Source organism: Chamaea fasciata, unplaced genomic scaffold (genome assembly GCF_029207755.1).
Source record: "Chamaea fasciata isolate MVZ Bird 193981 ecotype frontalis unplaced genomic scaffold, bChaFas1.0.hap1 SCAF_1, whole genome shotgun sequence".
Lineage (NCBI taxonomy): Eukaryota > Metazoa > Chordata > Aves > Passeriformes > Sylviidae > Chamaea > Chamaea fasciata.
Window position 1 is genome coordinate 103,463,357 of NW_027094086.1, and position 21,408 is coordinate 103,484,764.

General features: G+C 39.2%; 1 protein-coding gene across 1 annotated transcript in view; it reads left to right on the top strand.

The window, feature by feature from the left end:
- Positions 1–21,408, top strand: part of CNTNAP2 (contactin associated protein 2) — a 765,857-nt gene that overhangs the window by 671,854 nt on the left and 72,595 nt on the right. The window contains exons 18-21 of the mRNA XM_066189178.1: positions 3,331–3,549; positions 6,079–6,315; positions 19,064–19,309; positions 20,759–20,892. Coding sequence (XP_066045275.1) covers positions 3,331–3,549; positions 6,079–6,315; positions 19,064–19,309; positions 20,759–20,892 — 836 coding nt within the window. The remainder of the gene's footprint in view (positions 1–3,330; positions 3,550–6,078; positions 6,316–19,063; positions 19,310–20,758; positions 20,893–21,408) is intronic.

Below are 21,408 nucleotides of genomic sequence, written 5' to 3' on the forward strand. Positions count from 1 at the left end.
AAATTAAAACCCACATTAACTTTTTTTTTCCTTAATAATTTGGAAATTTTAGACATTTGTTCAAAGTCTGATCATTATTTTCATTTCTTAGAAAAACTGGCTTGAGTTTTACAGTATTTGGTAGACTAGAAAATAAAATTATTATTATTATTTTCTATATTTCATTACCTGAAAAGTGACCAGTACAAACCTCTGGTCATTTTTTTGCAGCTCATTTACTACATATTTTTGAAAAAATGCTGTACTGGGTCAGTCATTGTGAATAAATACTCACATGTGCACCTGTGTGTTAGATATTTTTTCAATCATCCTATTCAAATGTTTGACAAAATAGTATTACTGTCACATCAATCAAAGGTGTATTTGAGCCAAAGAGATTATATCATGCAAGGATTGTATGTGTAGACAGAGACTGAAAAGTATAACATACTTAGAGAAAAAAGCTAAATAATTGCTATATAAGAAGTTACACTGAACTTCTGAACAAACTGGATGATGTACTGGCTCTGGCTGAGGTGGAGCTCATATTCTCAGCAGCCCATATGGTGGTGTGTTTTGGATTTGTGCCTAGAGTAGCACTGATACCACACCAGTGTTTTGCCTGTTGCTGAGCAGTGCTTGCACAGTGCCAAAGCTTTCTCTCTATCCCAGTCAGGAGACTGAGGGTGGCAAAGGTATTGGAAAGGGACACAGCCAGGACAGTTGATCATTGACCTAAAGAGCACCTTGTTCAGCAGAAAAGCTGGCATATAGGAAAAAGAAGGAGTAGGGGCAGCACAGTGTGCTCAAGCCCAACCTTGAACTCTTCATTCCCCTCAGCCTTGAGATTCAGGGTCTCAAGAGACATGGGAAGAACAATTGCTAGTAAAAATAGAGACAAAAAGAATGTTGAGTACCTCAGCCTTCTGCCTGATCACCTGTCTCATTTTTGGGGCTGTGAAATTTCTTTTGTCTTCATTTTCTGAGTAATCTGCCTGTGGTCAGATATTCATCCATTCCTGTTAAGACCTGTCATCTTACGTAGAGATGTCCCTGGTTGGAAAGTACTTATTCCATGGACTGAAAATGGAACTCAGAATGAAGAGTCAGAACCAGTAAAATAACTTGCATGTGAAACAACCTGTTTGCAGCCTCTGCCCATCTGTGAAGCTCTTTTCATTGACGTATTTCAAGTTTTTTTCAGTCCATCAGGCTAGCAAATATGTTTCCTCGCCTCTGGTATGAGAATCACGTTTTTAGGTTGGTTGAGGAAGGATCAGGAAGTCCACAGATGCAGAATTATCTCCTCTAACTTTCAGCATCTCAGTAGGTACATGCACTGAAAATGGCCTACGATGAGAAGATTTTGCTAGAAAGCTATTCTTTCCTTAACTATAAGATTAAATATAACAATATAATGTAAGTTTTTACAATTGGTACTCATTTCAAAGGGACCAATCTTCTCCAAAAACTACAAATTTAATTACATATATTTTAGGCTGTGATACAAATTTTAGTTTACAGCCATGCATAAAGTTAGACTATGCAGGCACAGAGCTTTTACTTGAAATATCGTTATTTGCCAATTTTCTTCACTTTCCCCTTTAAAAGAAGAATAACTTTCCTTTAAAAACTTAGGGATACTTCTATCCAGAAAACCAAAATCTTGCAAACAAAGAAGCATTCTTGTGGAGTTTTTCAAAAATTCTGAATGGATAATAGTTAAGGTACACAGTAGCAATACGGACAATGTCATCAGCTGCCTCAGAGTAAGAGAAAAAGTCTGCTAGGAGGTCTTTATTTTACAGCCTTGTTGACAGACAGCTTTTGGGAAGCTATTCAAGCCTGACAGTGAAGAGATCTGAGGCAGTTCTTCAAAGCAAAAATAAAGGAGAATTATAAACACATGCTTGAAAATAGACTTGAACACAACACACAGTTTAAATACTGGAGATATTTTACTCTAATTCCTACTTTGCCTGGGTTTATTGGCAGAACCACTGAAGTTACGAAACATAATAATATTGAAACTAAACATCTTTATTTTTGCAACAGCAAGCTTTGGCTTACACAGATTTTGTGCCTTGTAAAGTGCAAAAGGCCAAACAGACTAAATCCATGGCTTATAAAAGGCAGTTCATTCAACAAATTAAATTATTTTATTCAGCAGGGAACAGAAAGAACAACAGCTTTTCAATTTTTTTCTTTTAGAAGTAGCCAATTTTAAAAAAAATCAATTATGTAGTAAATTTGGGCTGAAAGCACATTTTCTGCAAAAAATTCATTATTATCTATTCAGTTTTCTTAAAAATGCTATCTAGTCAATCTGATATAACCTTGTGAAAATCTGTTAAGCCATGTACAAAAATATTTCCACTATTTATCAGCATTGTTGGTGATAATGAACATGGAGTGGTGCTTTTACCCTTGCTGAATAGGAGTTTTATAATAATGCATTATCAATTCAACCTAACCAGAAACCACAGCTATACTGGAACACATACAGCCTAATTGGCCATCTGAGATCTTTGAAGGGAATTAAAAGGGAGCTCTGGCTTTTTTATTTTGTGTGTAGAAAAACCAAATTAAATTGAACTCTCGGTTGTCTTTACTTCTGTCTGGTATCCTCATTTGTGAATGCTGTAATTGATAATCCATTCTCTTTTAACCCTTTCATCTGATGTTTTGCCACCAGAATAGAATTTGCAGCCCAAAGATAAATAAACTAAATCTCAATAGGAAAGGAATAATACTACTTTATTGAAATAATTTATATATTAATAATCACACTCAACGTTCAGTAACAGTTATCAATTATATATTTGCCAAGGATGACCTGAAGGAATGTCTAGTAGGGCGTAATCGATATTTGTAAAATTTCTAGACATGGTTTTAATCATGCACTATAAACAGAGCACTGTAGGGCTGAAGACCCATTTCTTTTTCAGCCATAAAATGTCACATAGATCTTAACCACATTATCTTGTATAGATCTTGCAACCACATTAGTTCATTGCAAGAATTAACTGCCTTTCAAAAAAAAAAATTAGACTTCTCCACCATTTTTTTATCAAAATGCTTATTCATATATATATATATATATATATATATATATATATAAATTGGAAAGCTGCAAAGATTAATGCAATTGGTTGAGGGTCAGCTGATACTTTCTTCTAAAAGTTGAACTCAAGTCAGAAGGAACTGAACATGCTTATGAATTTAGAAAGATGACTTAGCAGCGCCCATTTCAGTTTGGTATGACTCCTTACCCTTTGGGAAGTGTAAGTGAACGTGTTTACAATATGAAACTGCTAACAAATTGTGGACACCCTTTGCTTGCTATCCCAGCTGCCACCGAGGTCTCCTTTTCATTCGATGTTGGGAACGGGCCGGTGGAAATCGTGGTGAGATCTCCCAACCCACTCAACGATGACCAGTGGCACCGGGTCAATGCCGAGAGGAATGTCAAGCAGGCCAGCCTGCAGGTGGACCAGTTACCCCTGGAGGTCAGGAAAGCTCCCACAGAAGGACACACGCGGCTGGAATTGTACAGCCAGCTCTATGTTGGTAAGGTGCAGAGGGGGCAGCTGGGCTTTGCTCTCACAGTGCTGAGCAGTCTTTGCCTTGTGTCTTGCCAGCAGCAGTTGGTGAATGTGAGAAGCTGTGCTCCTTGAGCATTTGTGTGACACCAAAGGGGGGGGGGGGGGGGGGGGGGGGTGGCGGCCGCGGGGGCAAAAGAGGAAGAAAGTAAAAAGATAAACGTGCCCATAATTACAGAAATACAAAAATCAACTAAGAGAAAAATAATGTGCATTAGAAACGTGTCCTTTTTGTCTCTCTCCACCTGCATCTCCTGGCTGAAAGTGCCTCCAGCAGACTGCAGTGCCAAACTTCTTCTTTGCTGAGAGTCTCTTCCCAGAAACACAAATACTTTTTCACCACAGAAGTGGAAACTTCTGCTGAGTCCTTGTCAGGACCTCATGTGCCTGCAGTGCCCATCCCAGCCTCGGCAGCACTTCCAGCCTCTTTAGATTTGATCACTGGCCGTATTTTTGCATTCACAGCTCTCACTGCAGTCTTTTCCCTGTAGTCCCATGGGCTATTTACTCATTCGATGTAAGAAAGCACCACACAGTGTTACACAAATGCATTTCCTGGAACCAAGTTAGTCCTGCTGCATTCTGGAGCTATTAGTTTCCACTACATTTGGGGCAGGCTATTCCAGTGGCATTTGTATTTCTCCAACTGTTAGCCACAGGGCTGCAAAGAGCTGACATGCCAAGAGTCATTAGCTGGAATCAGAACTGCATGAAATGTTGAGCAAAGAAGCACTTTCATACCTCTCTAGATATCTGTTACAAGAGAAGAAGGAAGTGAAATGAGAAAAAAAAATCTTTTTTCTCCGTGTTAGTCAGCATTCAGCAACTCAAATGAATTAAAATGATGTTTAAAGCCTTCATTGCCTTAGTAATCAACCCAGTGTCACTGTAAACTGTGCATAATGTGTCACCAGATGTGCAGGTGTTATTTACAAGCTCAGGTTGTCCTTTGCTGCTGTGATCCTAGTAAATGGCAGTTTCAAAATAAGCTGAAATATGAAGTTTGTTTAAAAGAGGAACACTTAACCTTTAAAAAAAAAACAAGCCTTTTGCTGTTTAACAGGAAGAGCTGGAATTTTTTTCCTAGCCAGAGTTCTTTGAGAATTGTTGATAATGATAATTTTATTTTTTAGTATTGGATTGGCTGTAACACCAGCAATGTTTTGAATTATGTAGCACATCTATTGCCAAAAAAATGAATGTCATAATCTGCACCAGATTTTTTTTTCTTTCTGAATTACATCTATTTCATATAACTTGGTGATTGGAGCACATGTATCAGAGAACAGCTTTAAACTATGGATTTGAGTTGGAGTGCCCAAAATAATACCTAAATATCAGGGCCCTGGAGGGTGATGCTGAATAATTGTTTTGATGCCTCCTTTTCCATTTTCTGTAGAATAAATATCTATTCTTTGGGTGAGCAGGAGGGACTGAGGGGTGATGACTTTGTGTCCTAGGGACTAGTCACTGAGAGGGGAAAGGAGGTTTTTCATCATTGCAGTGTATATGAGCTTACATAGAACGGAATCACACCAGAACACCCTCTGCCATGAGCACTCAGCAGAGACCAAGCCGTGACTGTTCCTACTCCAAATCATCCAGTTACCAGTACTTGGTTTGAAGCAGCCCTCTCTGGTTTGTATTTAGTCCTCTTCCCCACTCAGGTAAATATCAGCCTCTGTGCTCTGTGGGGATGAGCATCCAGATCTCCTCAGGGACTCTCTGGCACCTGCAGCACTGCAGTAATCAAAGACAGGAGGGATGAGCAGAAAAGATGCCAGCACTCATTGTTATTTACTTGCATTTTTTTGTTCGGGGGTTTTTTTGATTGCTGTTTCTAATCCAGCCTCGGGTAAGTCTTTCCTAGCTGAAATCACATTTTTTCAGTGAGTGTTTACTAGGGGTGAAAAAGGACCATTCTTATTACCTGCTATAAAAAAAAAATCTCAACCCAGATTGTAAAATTTAGTTTTTCAGTGTTCCATTCTTCAGTCTTTGCTCTGGTAAGTAAACAGTATACATGATGTTTCTGGGAAATCAACGTGAATATTTCCCGTTGTAACTAAGAATGGGGAATTGACTCCTTTTTTCTTTGCCCATGGTGGCTTTGAAAAATGTAACACCGCATGACGTATTATGGCATTATTATTAGCACCCACCATTACTAATCATTAGGAGAGAAAGGCTACACCTCAGTAGTTGAGCCAAGCCCATTTCTTCCACTGTTATCTCTAAAAACATTAGAGATGAGAGAGAATCTTACACTGTAGGGCTAGAATCTCAAATGTCTAATCAGTATAAAGCAAGCACTGATAAAAAACTATTATTTATGCTTGCTAATGGTATGATATGAAAGGGCTAGGTTACACTGATTTATTGTCATTAGGACAAGGCAATTCCTTGCCCTTATAAAGAAGTTAGCAGGATATTTCATGTGAAACAGCAGCAATGAAATCCATTCAGTGCTGTCTCACTGTCCAACATTCCCTCTCAGGTGCTGCAGGAGGCCAGCGAGGCTTCCTGGGCTGCATTCGTTCCCTGAGGATGAACGGGGTGACACTGGACCTGGAAGAGAGAGCCAAGGTGACACCCGGGGTGAAGCCTGGCTGCTCTGGCCACTGCACGAGCTATGGGATGTACTGTGCCAACGGCGGGAAGTGTGTGGAGAAATACAACGGCTACTCCTGCGACTGCTCCAGAACTGCCTACGATGGGCCATTCTGCATAAAAGGTAAATGCCTCAGTGCAGGAGGCAGAGTAGAGGGGAGCTATTTGCCTGAGAAAAAAAAAAAGCAATGGAATCGATGCTTTAGCTTCATTAAATAAGCAAGTAAATCCTGTTTAACATTTCTTGCTAGCAAGTCAAATTATATACCCATGTGTATATTTAAATGTGATTGTTTAAAACCACCTCTCTTATGAGGACTACATGTTATCCGTTTAAAACAAATAACACAACAACAAAATGCATCAGGAATGCCTGTAGTAGTAGCAGGTCTGGCAGAGGGTATTCCATAGTCTTGACCTGTAGAACCACAAATTCCAGCTAGCCGAATGTCATGGTAACTTCTTTAGCAGAAAAACATGGACGATACAATTCTGCATGGTGCCAGCATGTTATGAGCCCCTCGAAGATGTATCAGGCTCTGAGGGTTGACCACCAACCTCCCAGAAATGGCTTAATAATAATTAGCGAGACAGCTGATCGGGTGTTGCGGTGGTTCGGTGCTGCCTTCGGGGAACTCGCGTCTCATTCTCCGGCTATCTCTTGCACCGAACTCGCATTAAAGATACAGTTCAGTATGCTAAGATACCGTCTGATGCAGTGGGTCTTTGCCTTGGGCAGAAGCGTGGCGACGGTGAGGAATCAGGAGCAGACTCTTGTGGGTTTGAACAGGGGTTTATTCACCAGACCGGGAACCCACAAAAAAACCCCTTTTTCCCTCTGTTCTCACCTTAAGTATGGGGGTGGGGACAGGGGAAGAGTACAGCTTGGAACCAATCTGGAAGGCAGGGAGAGTGACCTGGGCCAAAAGGACCATCAGTAGGACAATTAGATGCATAAAAAGGGGAGTGGGGGAACTGAGAACCTGCCAAATCACTCTGCAGTACCACTAGAACTTTCCAGTTCTCAGGGTGAGGCTGCAGGATGATGGACTCATAACTCGGGAAAGACCAAAGGGCTTAACATGGGGGTACAGGGAGGAACCATTTTAAAGCAAGGAATAAAAGCATGCATAACTTGGCAAAACCCAAAATACACCACAACAGGGTGTGTTATGAAAAAGCAAAAGGTTTTACTTAAAGAGAAAATAACAAACGATGCAAAACAAAAAAGCAAAAGCCGTGCACAGTGCAGGGAAGCTCTTTGCACCTGCTAAGACACCCCAAAAAGCCCCAAGAAGCTTCGTGCTGTTTTTTAAGTACTAATCAATTCAGGAGAGTTTTTTGGCAAGTTGCCCAATAGAAAATAGCTACATTTCTGAGGAACAGCTAAAGAGACCAACTCATGTTTTTGTCCTGGCACTGAACCAATTACGGCAAGAAGGGCATAGAAGTTTCTGGTTCATCTCCCTTAAAAGTCTCAGTGGTGTAACTTAAACTCTTTTCCTAAAATGGAAACATTTACTTGGGCGTGGGTGTGCAGTGCAACACATGGATTTAAACAAAAGCTACATTCGGACATATAGGTATGATATTTGGGTTGAATATCTTATATATTGGGAGGCCAGCATTTGGCTTAAAAAATTTATCCATCCGTAAGTAGATCAAGACTTTTAGTGCCTCAAACTGGGCTTGAGATTGAACCTGCTAGGATAAGGGAAGGCATAGAGCTCCCACATTTAGGTCAGTCCTTTGGAAATGCTTAAAATATGTTCTGGATTTTCAAAAGCAATGATTGTTAGAGAGCAATATACTGTGGATGCGCAGGTCTGCATGAGAAAGAAAGGCAAGGAGCAAGAGAAAGAGGGATTCAACAAAAATTGAGAAGAAAAGTAATAAATTATTTTTTCTTGTTTGACTGTCTAATCCACTGCTTTTCCTAATGATTTTAAAAGCTTTCTCAACGTTTCAGCTAAAAGTGTGAAAAGTCTTCTCATCAGTACCCCTGATGTTAAAGAAACCTGTACCCTCATAAAGTGTTTCCTCTGCTTTTACAATCCTGTCTGAACCAGGAATCCTGCAGGCAGTCTAGGTCACCAGACACCAGAGTCACCTCATGAAGCTAATAATGTAGGGGACATTACAGCACCTGACCTTTGATGTTCTGGTTTTCAATTTTTTTCTTAACATCTCAGGGTTCTCTTCCAAGTCAAAATCTGAGAATTATTTTGCAAATATCTATACCCCGCTCTCTTTTAGCCACATTGATGGTAAGCATGAAGTTTATAGCAGAAATAGTCAGTCTTTTTACCTGATGCTGTGTTATGGGCTGCATTTCCTCCCCACACACTTCAGCCACTTTCATTTATATCCAAGTATGTTCACTTTCATTTCATTCTGCCACAGGAAAGCTTTGTCCATTGCTGATGTTGCTCACATACTGGACCACTTTTTTCTAAAATCCAAGGGATTGTTTTCATATCTCACCAGATATGGACAAATCTCTGGCATGATTATTTTATAAATTCCAATAAATACGATGTATTTCTAGCACAGCAGAAGGGAAGCAGCTGCTTCTCTAGGTAATGGCTTCCACTGTGCTTGCATGCAGGAATTTCAACAGCTTTCACCATGCTGTGTTGCTTCAAAAGCAAATTATAAAACATGTCCATTCAGTTCAGGACTGTATATTCAGCAACTCCTGAGAATATGAATACGGTAATTTCAGTTAATTTAGCAAATGGTTTGTCATGAATAATGGTAATGCATATTTAGTATTTCTGCTCACTAATGCAGTTATATGGTAGAGAAAACCCATTCAGGCTGGAATTGGGTCAATCTCTTACAGACCGAATGTGTTGGCTCAAAAAAAAAAAAAAAAAAAAAAAAAAAAAAAAAAAAAAAGATAATTATTGCTATGCCACAGTCACTGAATTCACTTTACAGCTTTTTCTGTATTGCCAGAACTCATCACATTGACTTTTATTTGTGAGGGTTTTGTTCCTCCTAGGGATAGGTAAGCCCCAGCCTTCCACCAAAACCAGCTCTAAGCTGAAGTGTTTAATTTTTCCCAGATGTGGAGCTAGCAGAATAAAAACATACCATTAGGGGAATAATTGAGCACCTAACTCAGGCAAACCCTGGTTTTGGCTGGCCTGTAAGCACTTCCATAGCAACAGCAGTAATACCATGCTATGTTATAATCTTTTCCTTATCAGTCTCTCAGTGCAGCCAAGGGCCCGGAGCTCTGACAGGGATATTTTGGGCATGCAGTGAAACTTGCTGTGAGCTGGTGCTCATGCAAAAGTACTCTTTTAGTTAGTGCAGGGATGTCTGTGCCATTTAAACATGATATCAGATCTCTGTTTTCAGTATCAAATCTGCTGCAGGCTAAAAATGGCTCTCTAAATCCTTTAGATCTTATATACAAGGTGCATATTGCCGATTTCCTATCTGTTCCTGCTGAAGACTGCTGCACTCCTCTAGAATATCCTCAAGTGTGATTTAGTGTGGGTGAGTTCATGAGCTTTCCCTACAGAAAGAACAATGGGACACTGGGGGAAAAGCTAGAGGATAAATTACACAAAATAGACTGGGTTTGGGGCATCCTGTGATTGAAATAATTGTCAAATCTCTGTAACAAACAATGCTGATAATGAGATCTTTAGAACAGTTCATTTACAGCCCATTACATTTACATTGTTAATTTAACTTGCATTAAGCCTTTTAAATCAAGTAAAGCACTGGAACAACTTATGTGTGTTGTCAAGCTTCCTAGATGTGTGAAAGAAGGGAGTCCTACATTTTCTTTCCAATAGCAACTCCTGGAATCTTGCAGTGTGTCCTCTTGGTCTGTGAGACAAAAATGAATGTATTTCCTAGAAAGAAAGGGCAAGCATATATAACAACTGCAAAATAAGTAATGGCAAAACAGCCAATTATGTTTTCATTTAAAAAAATATTCTAAAAATTTATAAAAGTGTATAAAAATTGGAAAGGTTTTTGGATTTTTTTCTGTAAAATAAAAATCATGCCTAAATTATATTTTCATTTATTTTGATGAAGAGATTGTAATTCTTATATTTCAATCCATTTTTTCATTAACACTTTGACACTTTCCCTCTGCAAAAGCACTGAAACATCTAGGAACATGCTTTCAAATACTGTATGATCTGTTTTCAATGAATTTTGTTCTTTATAATGACAGAGTTGAATACTGCTCTGTCACTTTTATAACCTGCACCACAGTGTGCTGTTTGTTGCTGTAATACTGGGTAAGTCTAATATGAGGCAAGCAAAAATATTTTCGTCATCTTCACTAGGAATTCACATTGGCTGCCAGAATATAATATGGTTAGTGCTTTGCGGGATAGACTAGGGCTCAGTTTCATTATTTCACTCCTCTGAGTAAATATTCCAGGCCAAATTGGTCTGTTGATTTGATAATCAGTAGTGCCTGACATTCCATCCAAACCAGTATGAGATATTACCAGAAGAAAATGCTACTCAGCTGGAGTGAAAGGTGGCACAATGTAACCCTTACAATATAGCACAGACTCCTCTTCCCATTGATTTTCATTTGCCACAGGAAACTTGCCTTACCCAAAAGCTTTATGTTGATATGGAAATCAGTTGCCTGCAGTGAACTTTTTGGGGTTGGTTACATACTGAAAGTGCTAGCAGAAGAGATGGGAAAATCAAAGGAAAAAAAAAATTGCTACAAGGAAATCACCATACAATGGTTCATGAGTAATAAATACGCCACACAATACAAGCAGGCCTCACATGTTGTGGATTCTTTTGCTGATGAAATCTGTCCTTAGACCCACTGACTGATGACTGACAAGAAATTGCATTGTCTCCAGCCTTATTAGCAGCACATCACAATGTGAATGACGTTGTAGTGGCCTGGAAATTACACTAATTTTTTACAAGGACAAAAAGAAGTATGAAAATGCAGTCTGACATTTATTTTAACTGTATTTTTGCTTCGTATTTGAGGCATATGCAATTGGTTTTACTTCTTTCATTGCTCAGAGAAATTGCACTGAGGAATAGCTGAAGTGTTTGTGCCATCCTGCAGATTGCTTTCTGACCTTTCCCTGTCCTTTGTTTAAGCATAAATTCTCTTTTTCTTTTTTCTCCCACTGCTGTCCTATCATCATAAAAGCATTTCTTGGAAAATAATTAATTTTTGTTCCCCTGAAAAACAATCTATTTCCTCCCTTTAAACAAAACAAAACAAAACAAAAAACAAAACAAAACAAAAAAAAAACCCCAAACAAACAAAAAAAAAGGTCAAATGCAGGGCTTGTGGCAGCGTTCTGATGCGGGACATACCCCAGGGAGAAAACATTCCTCCTTTGGTATTGAAATGCAGTGGAACAACAGTGGGAGAAGAAATTGCACCCACCAGGAGTGAGGCCAAAACATAAAAAACAAAACAAAACAAAACAAAAAAATTAAATGCTATGACTTATGTGCCTTCAGGTATGCTGGAAGGGTAAATTCAAAGCTTTCCAGTTTCTTTGCAGTTACTCAATTGGCATTAACAAACAGCTATAGGAGATGCTATACTCTTTTTTTCTTTTCTTCTTTGGCGTAAAGCTCAGATTCACAGTGTGAATTCTTGCAGTCCTTAAGACAATGCCCAAAATGAACTCCTTCATGTTTGTTTTTAAATTTGTATGAACCCTGAAAGCACTTACAAGTAGTATTGTCACAGTCAGGTTTCCTTCTTTTCCTTCTTTTCCTGCTTCGTTCTGTCTCAAAGAGAAAAACCAGCTTTTTGCTAGGCTGAGTGGATGCAAGACACATGAGGGGCAGCAGCTCTGCACCCTTCCACCTTTCCAAATCTCAGACTGACACTCGATCACCTCCAAATTCTGCCCTGGTTATACTCATTTAATTGCCTTAATTTTGCTGGTTGTACAAACATTACATTGTTTTGCTGAAAGCAATGGTGAGGTGATTGTTAGAGTGTTTTAAGGTAGCTAACTTCTTAGTTTTCATAGTTCAGAATCACAAAACCCAAAAAATTGAGGTAACATTCCTCCCAGACTCCAAAAAATTCTGCTATTTGCAACATGATTGTGATCTGTTAGCTGAAAGTTACATAAGAAATTTTCTTTAGGTTGTTAATGTTAAGCTCCCACTCTGGTAAGTCTGAATGCTGCAGTCAGGCTTTTTTACATATAGATCATACTTCAGGACTCAGGTTTTAGCCTCTTTTGGGTAAATATATATACTCACAAAAAATAGATATGCTTTCAAAAACTATTCCATTCCTCAGTCCTGTCAATATTGCCTTATTAAACATCCACTATTTTATGCTCTAGTGCTTTGAAAGTTGCTTTTCAGTGCAACAATTCTTTCATTGGAAAAAAACACCGTGTTTTTCTTTTTAAAGAAAAACAAATCTTCCCAATAGTACTTATATATCTTAAGGAGATATATGGAGATATGGTTATAAACTGATTATCAACCTGATTACATCATTTCTAGCTCAATTATCATCCATAATAAACTACTTATTAAAAGACCAAATTCCTTATTTTATACACAGAAAACAAATAAATCAGGGGAATAAGTTAAAAAGAAAAATACTTAGTCCTGGCTCAGAAAACGTGATTAACTTTCTTGGTCAGACAACTAAAATGGGCCTGCTTTAGTGCCATTGCTCACTGAATGCAGATGTTTTGTGAAAGCTGAGCAGCCTCAGCAACGTTGCTGGCTGCTGTATGCCAGCTGAGAGGTTTGAGGTCTCACACCAGACACCATGTGCAAGATTTATACACCTGCATGCTGCTGAAGTAGTTTTGGCACCTCACACGACGATAGGGCATTAATGCATACAGTAGCTCTGTGATGCAAGAAGATGTTTTTATTGTGGTAATGCAGAAAGCAAACAAAGGCAGGAAGGATCTGCTCAGATTTAAAGTGGATACCTGTAGAACAGGAAAGAATTGAAGCCAGTTCTCACCTATCGAGGTTGTTGCTCTGAATACTGTGAAATCAGCAAATGACAGTATCTTATATTTCTCGAATGGCTCTTGCAAAGATGCAAGTTTTTCTCTAAGGTTACCTAAAGAGCACCTCCATAGACTCCCTGGCAGGAAATCATGAAATCTGCTCCTTTGTGCACTTGATGTCACATTTTCTTCATCCATCCAATTTTATTTGATGGCAGGAAAAAGATGGGTGTTTCAGTTTTTTTCTTTTTAACCATTATGGATATTTCCACTAGAAATGGATCTGACTTGTCATTTAGATTCAACAGAAAATACATGGCACCTGTTTCCATTCCCTTACTCTGGGTCTGTTGTCCCAGACATCAGATCAAATATCTATAATACTTTCAAATCAGTACAGAATGAACTGCAAATGCAACTTTCCTGACATTTTTAGGCTTTCTGTAGTGTGCACACTTCTGCCCAGGTATAGAAATGTAGAATAAACCCCTGTTTTGCAGGCCTAGTACAAAAGTATCTTCAGAGCTCAGCCTTGCTTAACATATCAAACTGCTTCCTGGCAGAATCTACATTTGGCATCAACTAGGGAGGCTTGAAAGTGTAATGAATCAGGTGGCCAAACCCCATCTCCCATGGCACTCTTCCTGTTCTACTGAAGGTAGAGGGAATCTCTGCATGGATTTATGATCACACCCCATAGTTTCACTGGTGCACATTATTTTGTATATCCCCTGATTCTGATAATTCAAGAAAGCCTCTTTTATACTGAGTACATTCATATAGAAGAAGCAAGTCCTCACTAGGTTCACATTCTATTAATGTCCACAAGTAATTTCTGTACTTTGGTGGAAAATTCCAACATGCAGCACAAATTATTAGAGTAAGAGCAGCCAGAATATGAGACTTGAGAATGTAGAATACTAGCTTCAAATCCCCACTTCCTGATTTCACACCCTAAATGTGCCTGAAGGTAGAATAAAATGTTGAGTGAGCTGATTAGATAAATGATAAGCATTATCACCTTCAGAGATTTCAAATTCTCTCCCAGATCAACAGCTGTGAGGTTCTGATCCTTTACTAATTCCCTATGGCCAGAAGGTCATAGGGAATGACCAGAAGGTCAGCAAATAAGTCCTAGTCTTTGTGACCACAGTCTGGAAGTAGCAGCAATTTTAGGTGCTCCCTAGCACAGCTTTAGCCGTAAGATGAACAAGCAAGCTCTGGTTAATCTTTATTCAATATTCATAACTACATGTAAAACCAAAAAAGAAGGGAAATTATGCAAAAAGAAAGAGGGGCTATTCAGCCCTCTACCTTGTTTGAAGAATCTTTGTACATGCATCAAGTGTTAGAACATCTCCAGTGACTGTCCTTGCTTAGGATTTTGTAAAAGCTGCTTTTCAAACTCAGAACTTAATCCAGAAAAGACATATCATTGAGCACTGGCAAGGGGCATCACAGAGTGATAATTTTAATTCACTGAATATGAGTAGGGCCAAGGAGGGTTTAGGGCCTCCAGATGGGACATGCTTACAGCTGTAAGAAGTCAGCTTTGTGAAGCAGAGAGGAGAGAATATTTTCCTTCTCCTTTTCTCATGTCCTTACCAGGCTCCCCTATTGCCAGGATTTTGTCTCCAGCTTCTGTGAGGCAGGTATACCCTGTTATGCCCAGTAAGTAAATAACCAGCACTACTTCTTCCTTGGTCTCTGTCGCCCTGATTCTTTAGCCTTCTGATGACTGTTTACATATTTTTAGTGGAGTCTCTCACAAAGGTAACATAAACAAGTAGATTGTTTTCATACCAGTCTGTGATGGACTGATGAACTGACCACTAGGGTCAGAAAGGTGTTCCTCTCATCTACCAATCCTTGACCAAATCCTATTTAAATCACAAATGATAATAAACTTTCTCTTTCTCTGCTCACCGCTGAACCTGAGTGAGTGTGGTTCTTTCGTGTCCCTAACAGCGACAGGTCTCCACATAAAAAGTGACAGAAATCAGGTCCAGTTTACTTGGAAAAATATGAGATGGCAAATTGAGTCAGTGAGAGATGTCCTAATAAACAAAGGAGATTCCACTTCTTATGATGCCACCCTTGAAAAGGTTTGGTGTTGAAACTGTGGGGTTTGGTGTTGTAGTTTGGAGGCTTTTTGGTAGATCCACAGATCTACAGCTTCTTTATTTATTAAGAGTAATATCTGGTACTTGATTCATGACAATTCCTATTAACATTCCCATCCCAACTGTCAGCACAGAGCAAACCCAACTGCTGTAAAGACTGCTGAGCTCTGTATCTCTTATATATTTGCACCCAGATAGAAAATCTTGCTGAAGTTGTGTTCCGCCACACCTATGCCATGCTGGCAGTGTTTTTCAGAGGTGAGGAAAAGATTATGGAGAAAGAAGACAAGTTCTTTCTGTGTCTGTATGGCTAAAAGAATCATTATAATTACCCAAGAACAGAAGAATCAACATTGACATTTCACTGATGTAAAAAGCAGTAGAGGAGAATCAGATTCCTACTTACATTTTCTTAGGTCTACAGCACCAGCCCAGAAATGTCATGAGCCTTTGCAAGTTTTGCCAGAGAAATGGGGATTTTTGTTGCTATTTGGCTCTTTCCTCCAGTCTTTCAATACTCCTGATACCAGATAGAATGAGAGTGTACAAAAATAAAAGTAGCTGAGTGGGGAGAGGGAGACTGTGGAGATTACAAAAGAATCATAACCTTCAAAATAACATTGTCAGTTCTGGGCACATGTGCATTTTTCTGTGTAAGTTTTGGATCACCTTTCCAAATTGCAGTTGGACAATTTTGTAACATATGTGCAATTCACACTGGATACAAGCACCTTTGCTTGATAAAATTGTTTCTAACGATCCACAATTCCTGTTCTGGGTTCTTCTACAAAGTCAGTCCAAAGTGTTTATGTTTGAAAAGTCTGTCAACAGAGAGTGACTGCACTGTATATTGGCGTAAAAATAGGCATTACTTTCTGAAGAAAACAGATCTGTTACCACCACATTCATTTCCCTAAGGCCTCTGCCTTGAAAGGGCAGTTTGCAGAGCAACTTTTACTACATATTGTACCTGATGTCCCAAGAGTCAGCTTTTCAGATAGCATTTCAAATATTACAGAAGAAAAGAGAGTTGTGCATGGAAACTTCCCTCACATTTCAGCAGCAGGTTTTGGGCTGCATTTGACCCTCTTTATTCAAGGAGCTCGAATGGTTTTCTTGGATGAAGGACTTCCATACTCCTTCTAGCACAACTTCAGGAAGAGGCTACACTTCTGACCTGAAGTGTAAACCTCAAGGTCACCACTTGTGATCTAAAAAGTAGATACCTTTTTCATTGGTCACCCCTCAGCATTTCCAAGTTGTCTTATACCTGCATTCAAGATAGAGAAAATTATCGTTTAGCTATTTTTAGTATGTCCTAACAGTTTAAACAGCCTGCTTCTGTGAGTTGCTGAGCACTTTGCAGTCCTGCTGCAAGGATTTCAGCTTCTTTCAGGAAAGAGCATAATCACGTGCATCGACCTCTTTGATGAGCTGGAACTTGAGAGAATTCAATATATTCCCATTGAAGGCCCAATACACTCACAAAGCCAAAGTGAACCTTCCTCTTATCCTGCCTTTTAAAAGAGGTGATGTGCATGTGAGGAGAATTTCAAGGTTTATTACAATACCCTATATGCCTGTAATAATACAGCTACATTGAAAATTATTTTCTCAGCGCAAATCAAGTTAAACATACAGAACGTACTCGGCTCCATCATGAAACCCTTTTGGAATAAAAAGTCACAGAACAGAGTATTGAGAGTTGGAAGGGACCCACAAGGATGATTGAATTCACCTCACAGAACTGCAGAATAATCTGAATACTATTTCGGAGTGCACCATTTACTTAAAGCTTTCTTTGTAGTAATGAACATTTAAGGTAGCAATTTATAACATTTACAGCTCTGGAAAAATGTTTCACATGCTTTCCAGTTCAGCCTCAGAGCAGTGCTGAGGTCTGGACTGAAGGTCCCAGTATTCCCAGAGCGTGAGGCCCTGGGCAAGCACGGCACCAGTCAATTCCAAAGATTACTCCTAAAATGAAAGGCATGACAAGCAGTAAACAGGCTGGAGGCGAACATAATTGTGCATCAGTGTGCTCTGTGTGTGTGTGGAGCCTCCATGGGCGCTACACTCCCCACCAGCAGTGGCAGCAGCAAGGCCCAGCACGGCCAGCAGCTCTGCCAGCATAACTGATAGGGCATCTGCCCCAGAAGCAGCTTGCATGACCCAGAAGAAGGGGCTGAAGAATAAACTACTGGTCACAGGGATATTTTTAGGCCCATCTTGCAAATACTTGGAGCTACAGCTTTAGCTTTTTTCATGCTAACTCTCGTTTCTTACACCACTGTTGAAGGCAGAGGACATCACAAGTTGGGGAAGTTTTTTTCATGACAGGGATCTTCACTTTTACTCCAGGAGCACTAAAGTTGAGACAACTGCAAAATATAGTTGTTAAATGAAATTGCCTCTCCCATAACTTTTTCGGGATGATTTAACTTTTCCCCTATAAAATGGCAGCTACAAATCCATCAGAATGATCAAATTATTTATAGCACTTCGGCGCCAGAGCTTGGCTCTGTGTTTTACAGGTCCACTTGTGAGTTTGGGAGAATTTTTATATGATAGCAAGAAAATATAAAGCTTTTCCAGCATTAGATTTAGCAAAATTCTGGAAAGAATCATCAATATAATTTTATAATTTTACCTATCCTGTTATTTATTCTCTGCTCAGCTACTCTGAATGAATTCTGCAGGCTCTTTCCCGACTTGCTTTGTGCCTGTGTAAAGCTTTGAAAATAGGCATCTTCCTTTGTGTGTTTTGAGATAAAGCTTTTGCTTAGAATTATGTGAAGACTCAAAATGCCAAAATGGAATAAAAATAAAACTCTTGTTTAGATGGGCAATTTTGCACAAAACTGTGGCAACTTTGCATCATGTAGAAAGGCAGTAGACACTGAAAGACTTTTTTTTTAAAGACTGTTTATGGCCTTAAGCATTTCTCATAGCCCTTCTTTGAATACAGTACTCATATGTTATGATTATAATATTTTTAATCATTGTTTAATATCTTACAAAATGTTCATAAAATTTCCTTTCACAGTGTTGTCCCAGACAGGACAGCTGATCTAGTACCATGATGTCTTTAAATGAATGACTGTCATAGGAAGTCAGCCAAGTGATCCCCAGTGGAGCAGATGATACCAGTGGTGGCCAATAGTGCAGTGTTACCAGCTGAGTCAAACTTCTTAGTTAATTTTATCTCCCATAAGGGCATCCTTGTTATGGAGTTCTTCTGAAGGATTGTACTAGCAGTGGATAAATTACAAGCATTGTGTCCAGTCCTTTTAGGGGCTGGAATTTTCATCATTCCTTTGAGAGGTTCCTCCAAATCCACTCAAATTTCCTGGCCAGAACTGCTGTTTTGCCTTTTCCTTGACTCTTGTTTGTTTACTGTGTCCTTTAAGCCACTACTCCCTGTATCTGCTTCTTTGGAGCATTACCTACCGCAAAATTTCAACAAGAATAAATTTAAATCATAATTATTTTTGTCTGTAGTATTGATATGAGACTTAGACATGGGCTTTCTGTGCACCCCAAAGGAAATATTTCCTTTTCTTTGTGCATCCAAGTACCCACCAATAAAATGGAGATTGTTCTTTTCATTCCCATAGGAAAATAGTGAGGCTCTTGACCTAAATATTGTACTAAAATAACACAGAAGTAGAAATATGCACAGATTAGTACTGATCAAGTCACAGTAATATGTTTCAACCAAAAGGTGTCATCACATTTAATTTAACTTTCTTTTTTTCATCCTTTTCCTGTTCTGTTCAAGATGTGGGAGCATTTTTCGAAGAAGGAATGTGGCTTCGTTACAACTTCCACTCCCCAGGGACTAGTGTGAAGGATTTAGTTAGCCGAACACTTTTGAGTTCTGCAGATCCTGAGATCACAGCACCTGACCTCAGCTTGAACAAAGAAGAGCTCAGCTTCAGCTTCAGCACCACCAAGTCCCCTTGTGTCTTACTGTATGTCAGCTCCTACACGCTGGACTTCATGGCTGTGCTTGTGAACCCCAATGGTAAGAAGCTGCTCTGGGCTCTCTCCATTGAAGGTACAATTGATAACACCAGGCTGACATTCAGGGAAAGCTCTGAACTAATGAGAAAGTCTCTTCACCCTTGTCACACTGCTTCTACTAGATTTGGCACTGATGTAACTGTTCCATTTAGTGGTGTTTCTTCAGCCAATCCTCCCTCACAAAACAAAACCAACCAAACAAAAGAAACCAAAAACCTGCTATAACAGTCAGAACCCTGCCATGACCCAGCACTATGGTGGGGACAAGCAAACATCCACACGAAGGCACCTGAACAGTTGAACTGGCAATATCCCTAGTAGTCAGTAGAAAGTGTCATGTACTGTTCTGAAAATCTGGATACTCACTGAGATGACTAAAATATGGATGCAGTATAGTATATAATGTCCTAAACATTTCGGTGATGTATGAAGGTTGGATATGGACCATTTGCTGCTACAGTATTAAAACTCTCTATGAACTAAATATACTGTGATTCCAAATAGTGCCTTAGTGCCCCATGAAAATCATAATTAGGATGATTTTACTACTGTTCTCTTCTACGGGATAATATGAGTATTGTACATGTCACTCATTTTTTCTTCATGGGAAAGAAAGGACATGCATGAAAGCAATCTAACATCACACAACTAAACTATAGTTATAGAGGTCTAAGTCTGCTCTTTTGGGCCAGAATAATTCCATTTTCCATCAAGAGTGTGGGCTGCATTTCCTTTTTCAAACATCCTTCCTTTTAATCAAATATTTAAATGTGTTACGAAGAGCAGACACTTCACTTTTGTTTAGAAAAGAAAAATCTGTCTGGCAGTATGTCATGAATATCAATTAGCCACTCATGACTATACTTTTCTAACAACATTACTTCAAGTTTTTATTTCACAATATAATACTAAATTTCCATGGAAGTCCAGTCACGCATCAACAGAAATTAAACGTGAGAGCAAGAAAGTCTCTTGTGTGAATTATGTGTCAGTGCTAATTTGTTGTAATTTTGCCTTGATTCAATGCACGTCAATGGTTTATTCTTTAGAAAATGCTATGCTTTGTATAATTTCAAAGAATTTTACTGTGGCAATACAATAATCTCAACAATAAAGTGTTACTTGATGTGCTCAATTTTGTACCAATTGTCCATATTGTTCAAGGCATAACTCAAATTTGTTTGGTTTGCAGTCCAGAGTGTTTACAAACACTGTGGTTTGGAAATGCTGGCCATTGTCACACTTCTGGGTTATAAACTAGAGGCAGTTTCAGCCCAGTAACTTTATAATCTCAAACGCCAGCTCTTCTCTTACTGCAGAGACCAGCTATGAGAGCAATTAAGTGTGAAATGATAACAGCTGTATGTGAAAATAAAGACGGGAAAATAGCTGGTGAATAAAGATCAAAATACCTGAGGGTGCTTTTCACATTTTTTTTCTTTTTCACTAGGGAATCTGCAAATTCGATACAACCTCGGGGGCACCAAGGAGCCATATAACATTGACATTGACCACAGAAACATGGCCAATGGGCAGCCCCACACTGTTAATGTCACACGGAATGGGCGGGACATCATACTGCAGGTAAATTGTTTGGTTCCATTACTCGTATCTTGCAACATTTTGTTCCTTGATAGGTCCCCAGTTCTCTGAAAAGATCGGTGCTATTTAGAAAATAGAAAATACAGTAGATGGGTTCTGCCTGCAGATCACACTCCTAGGAGTTAATAAAAGCTATTCACTCCCTCTGCTGCATCAACTCACGTTGTTCTGAAATCCTCATTTTAGTGTGATGACATCTGGGCTAATACAGGTGTCACTGTATTAGCTCGAGGGCATCAGGGACATCTGGGCTGATAGATAACATGGGACTTAGGATAAACCTGTGCCATTCTGGAGCAGCAGCTGGAAGCCAGGAGGGGTACCCTACAGCATCTTAAATGGTAGTGAAGCCTGATGCAAATAGTATCATTCTGTAAGTCCTGAGTCGGCAAATGAGGATGTCTTTAAATTTAAATTTACCCTGCAGTCCAGTGAAATCGCAAGAGCTGTTTTGCAAAGATGAGCAGATGCCTCAGTGCTTGTGTGACATGAGTCTGA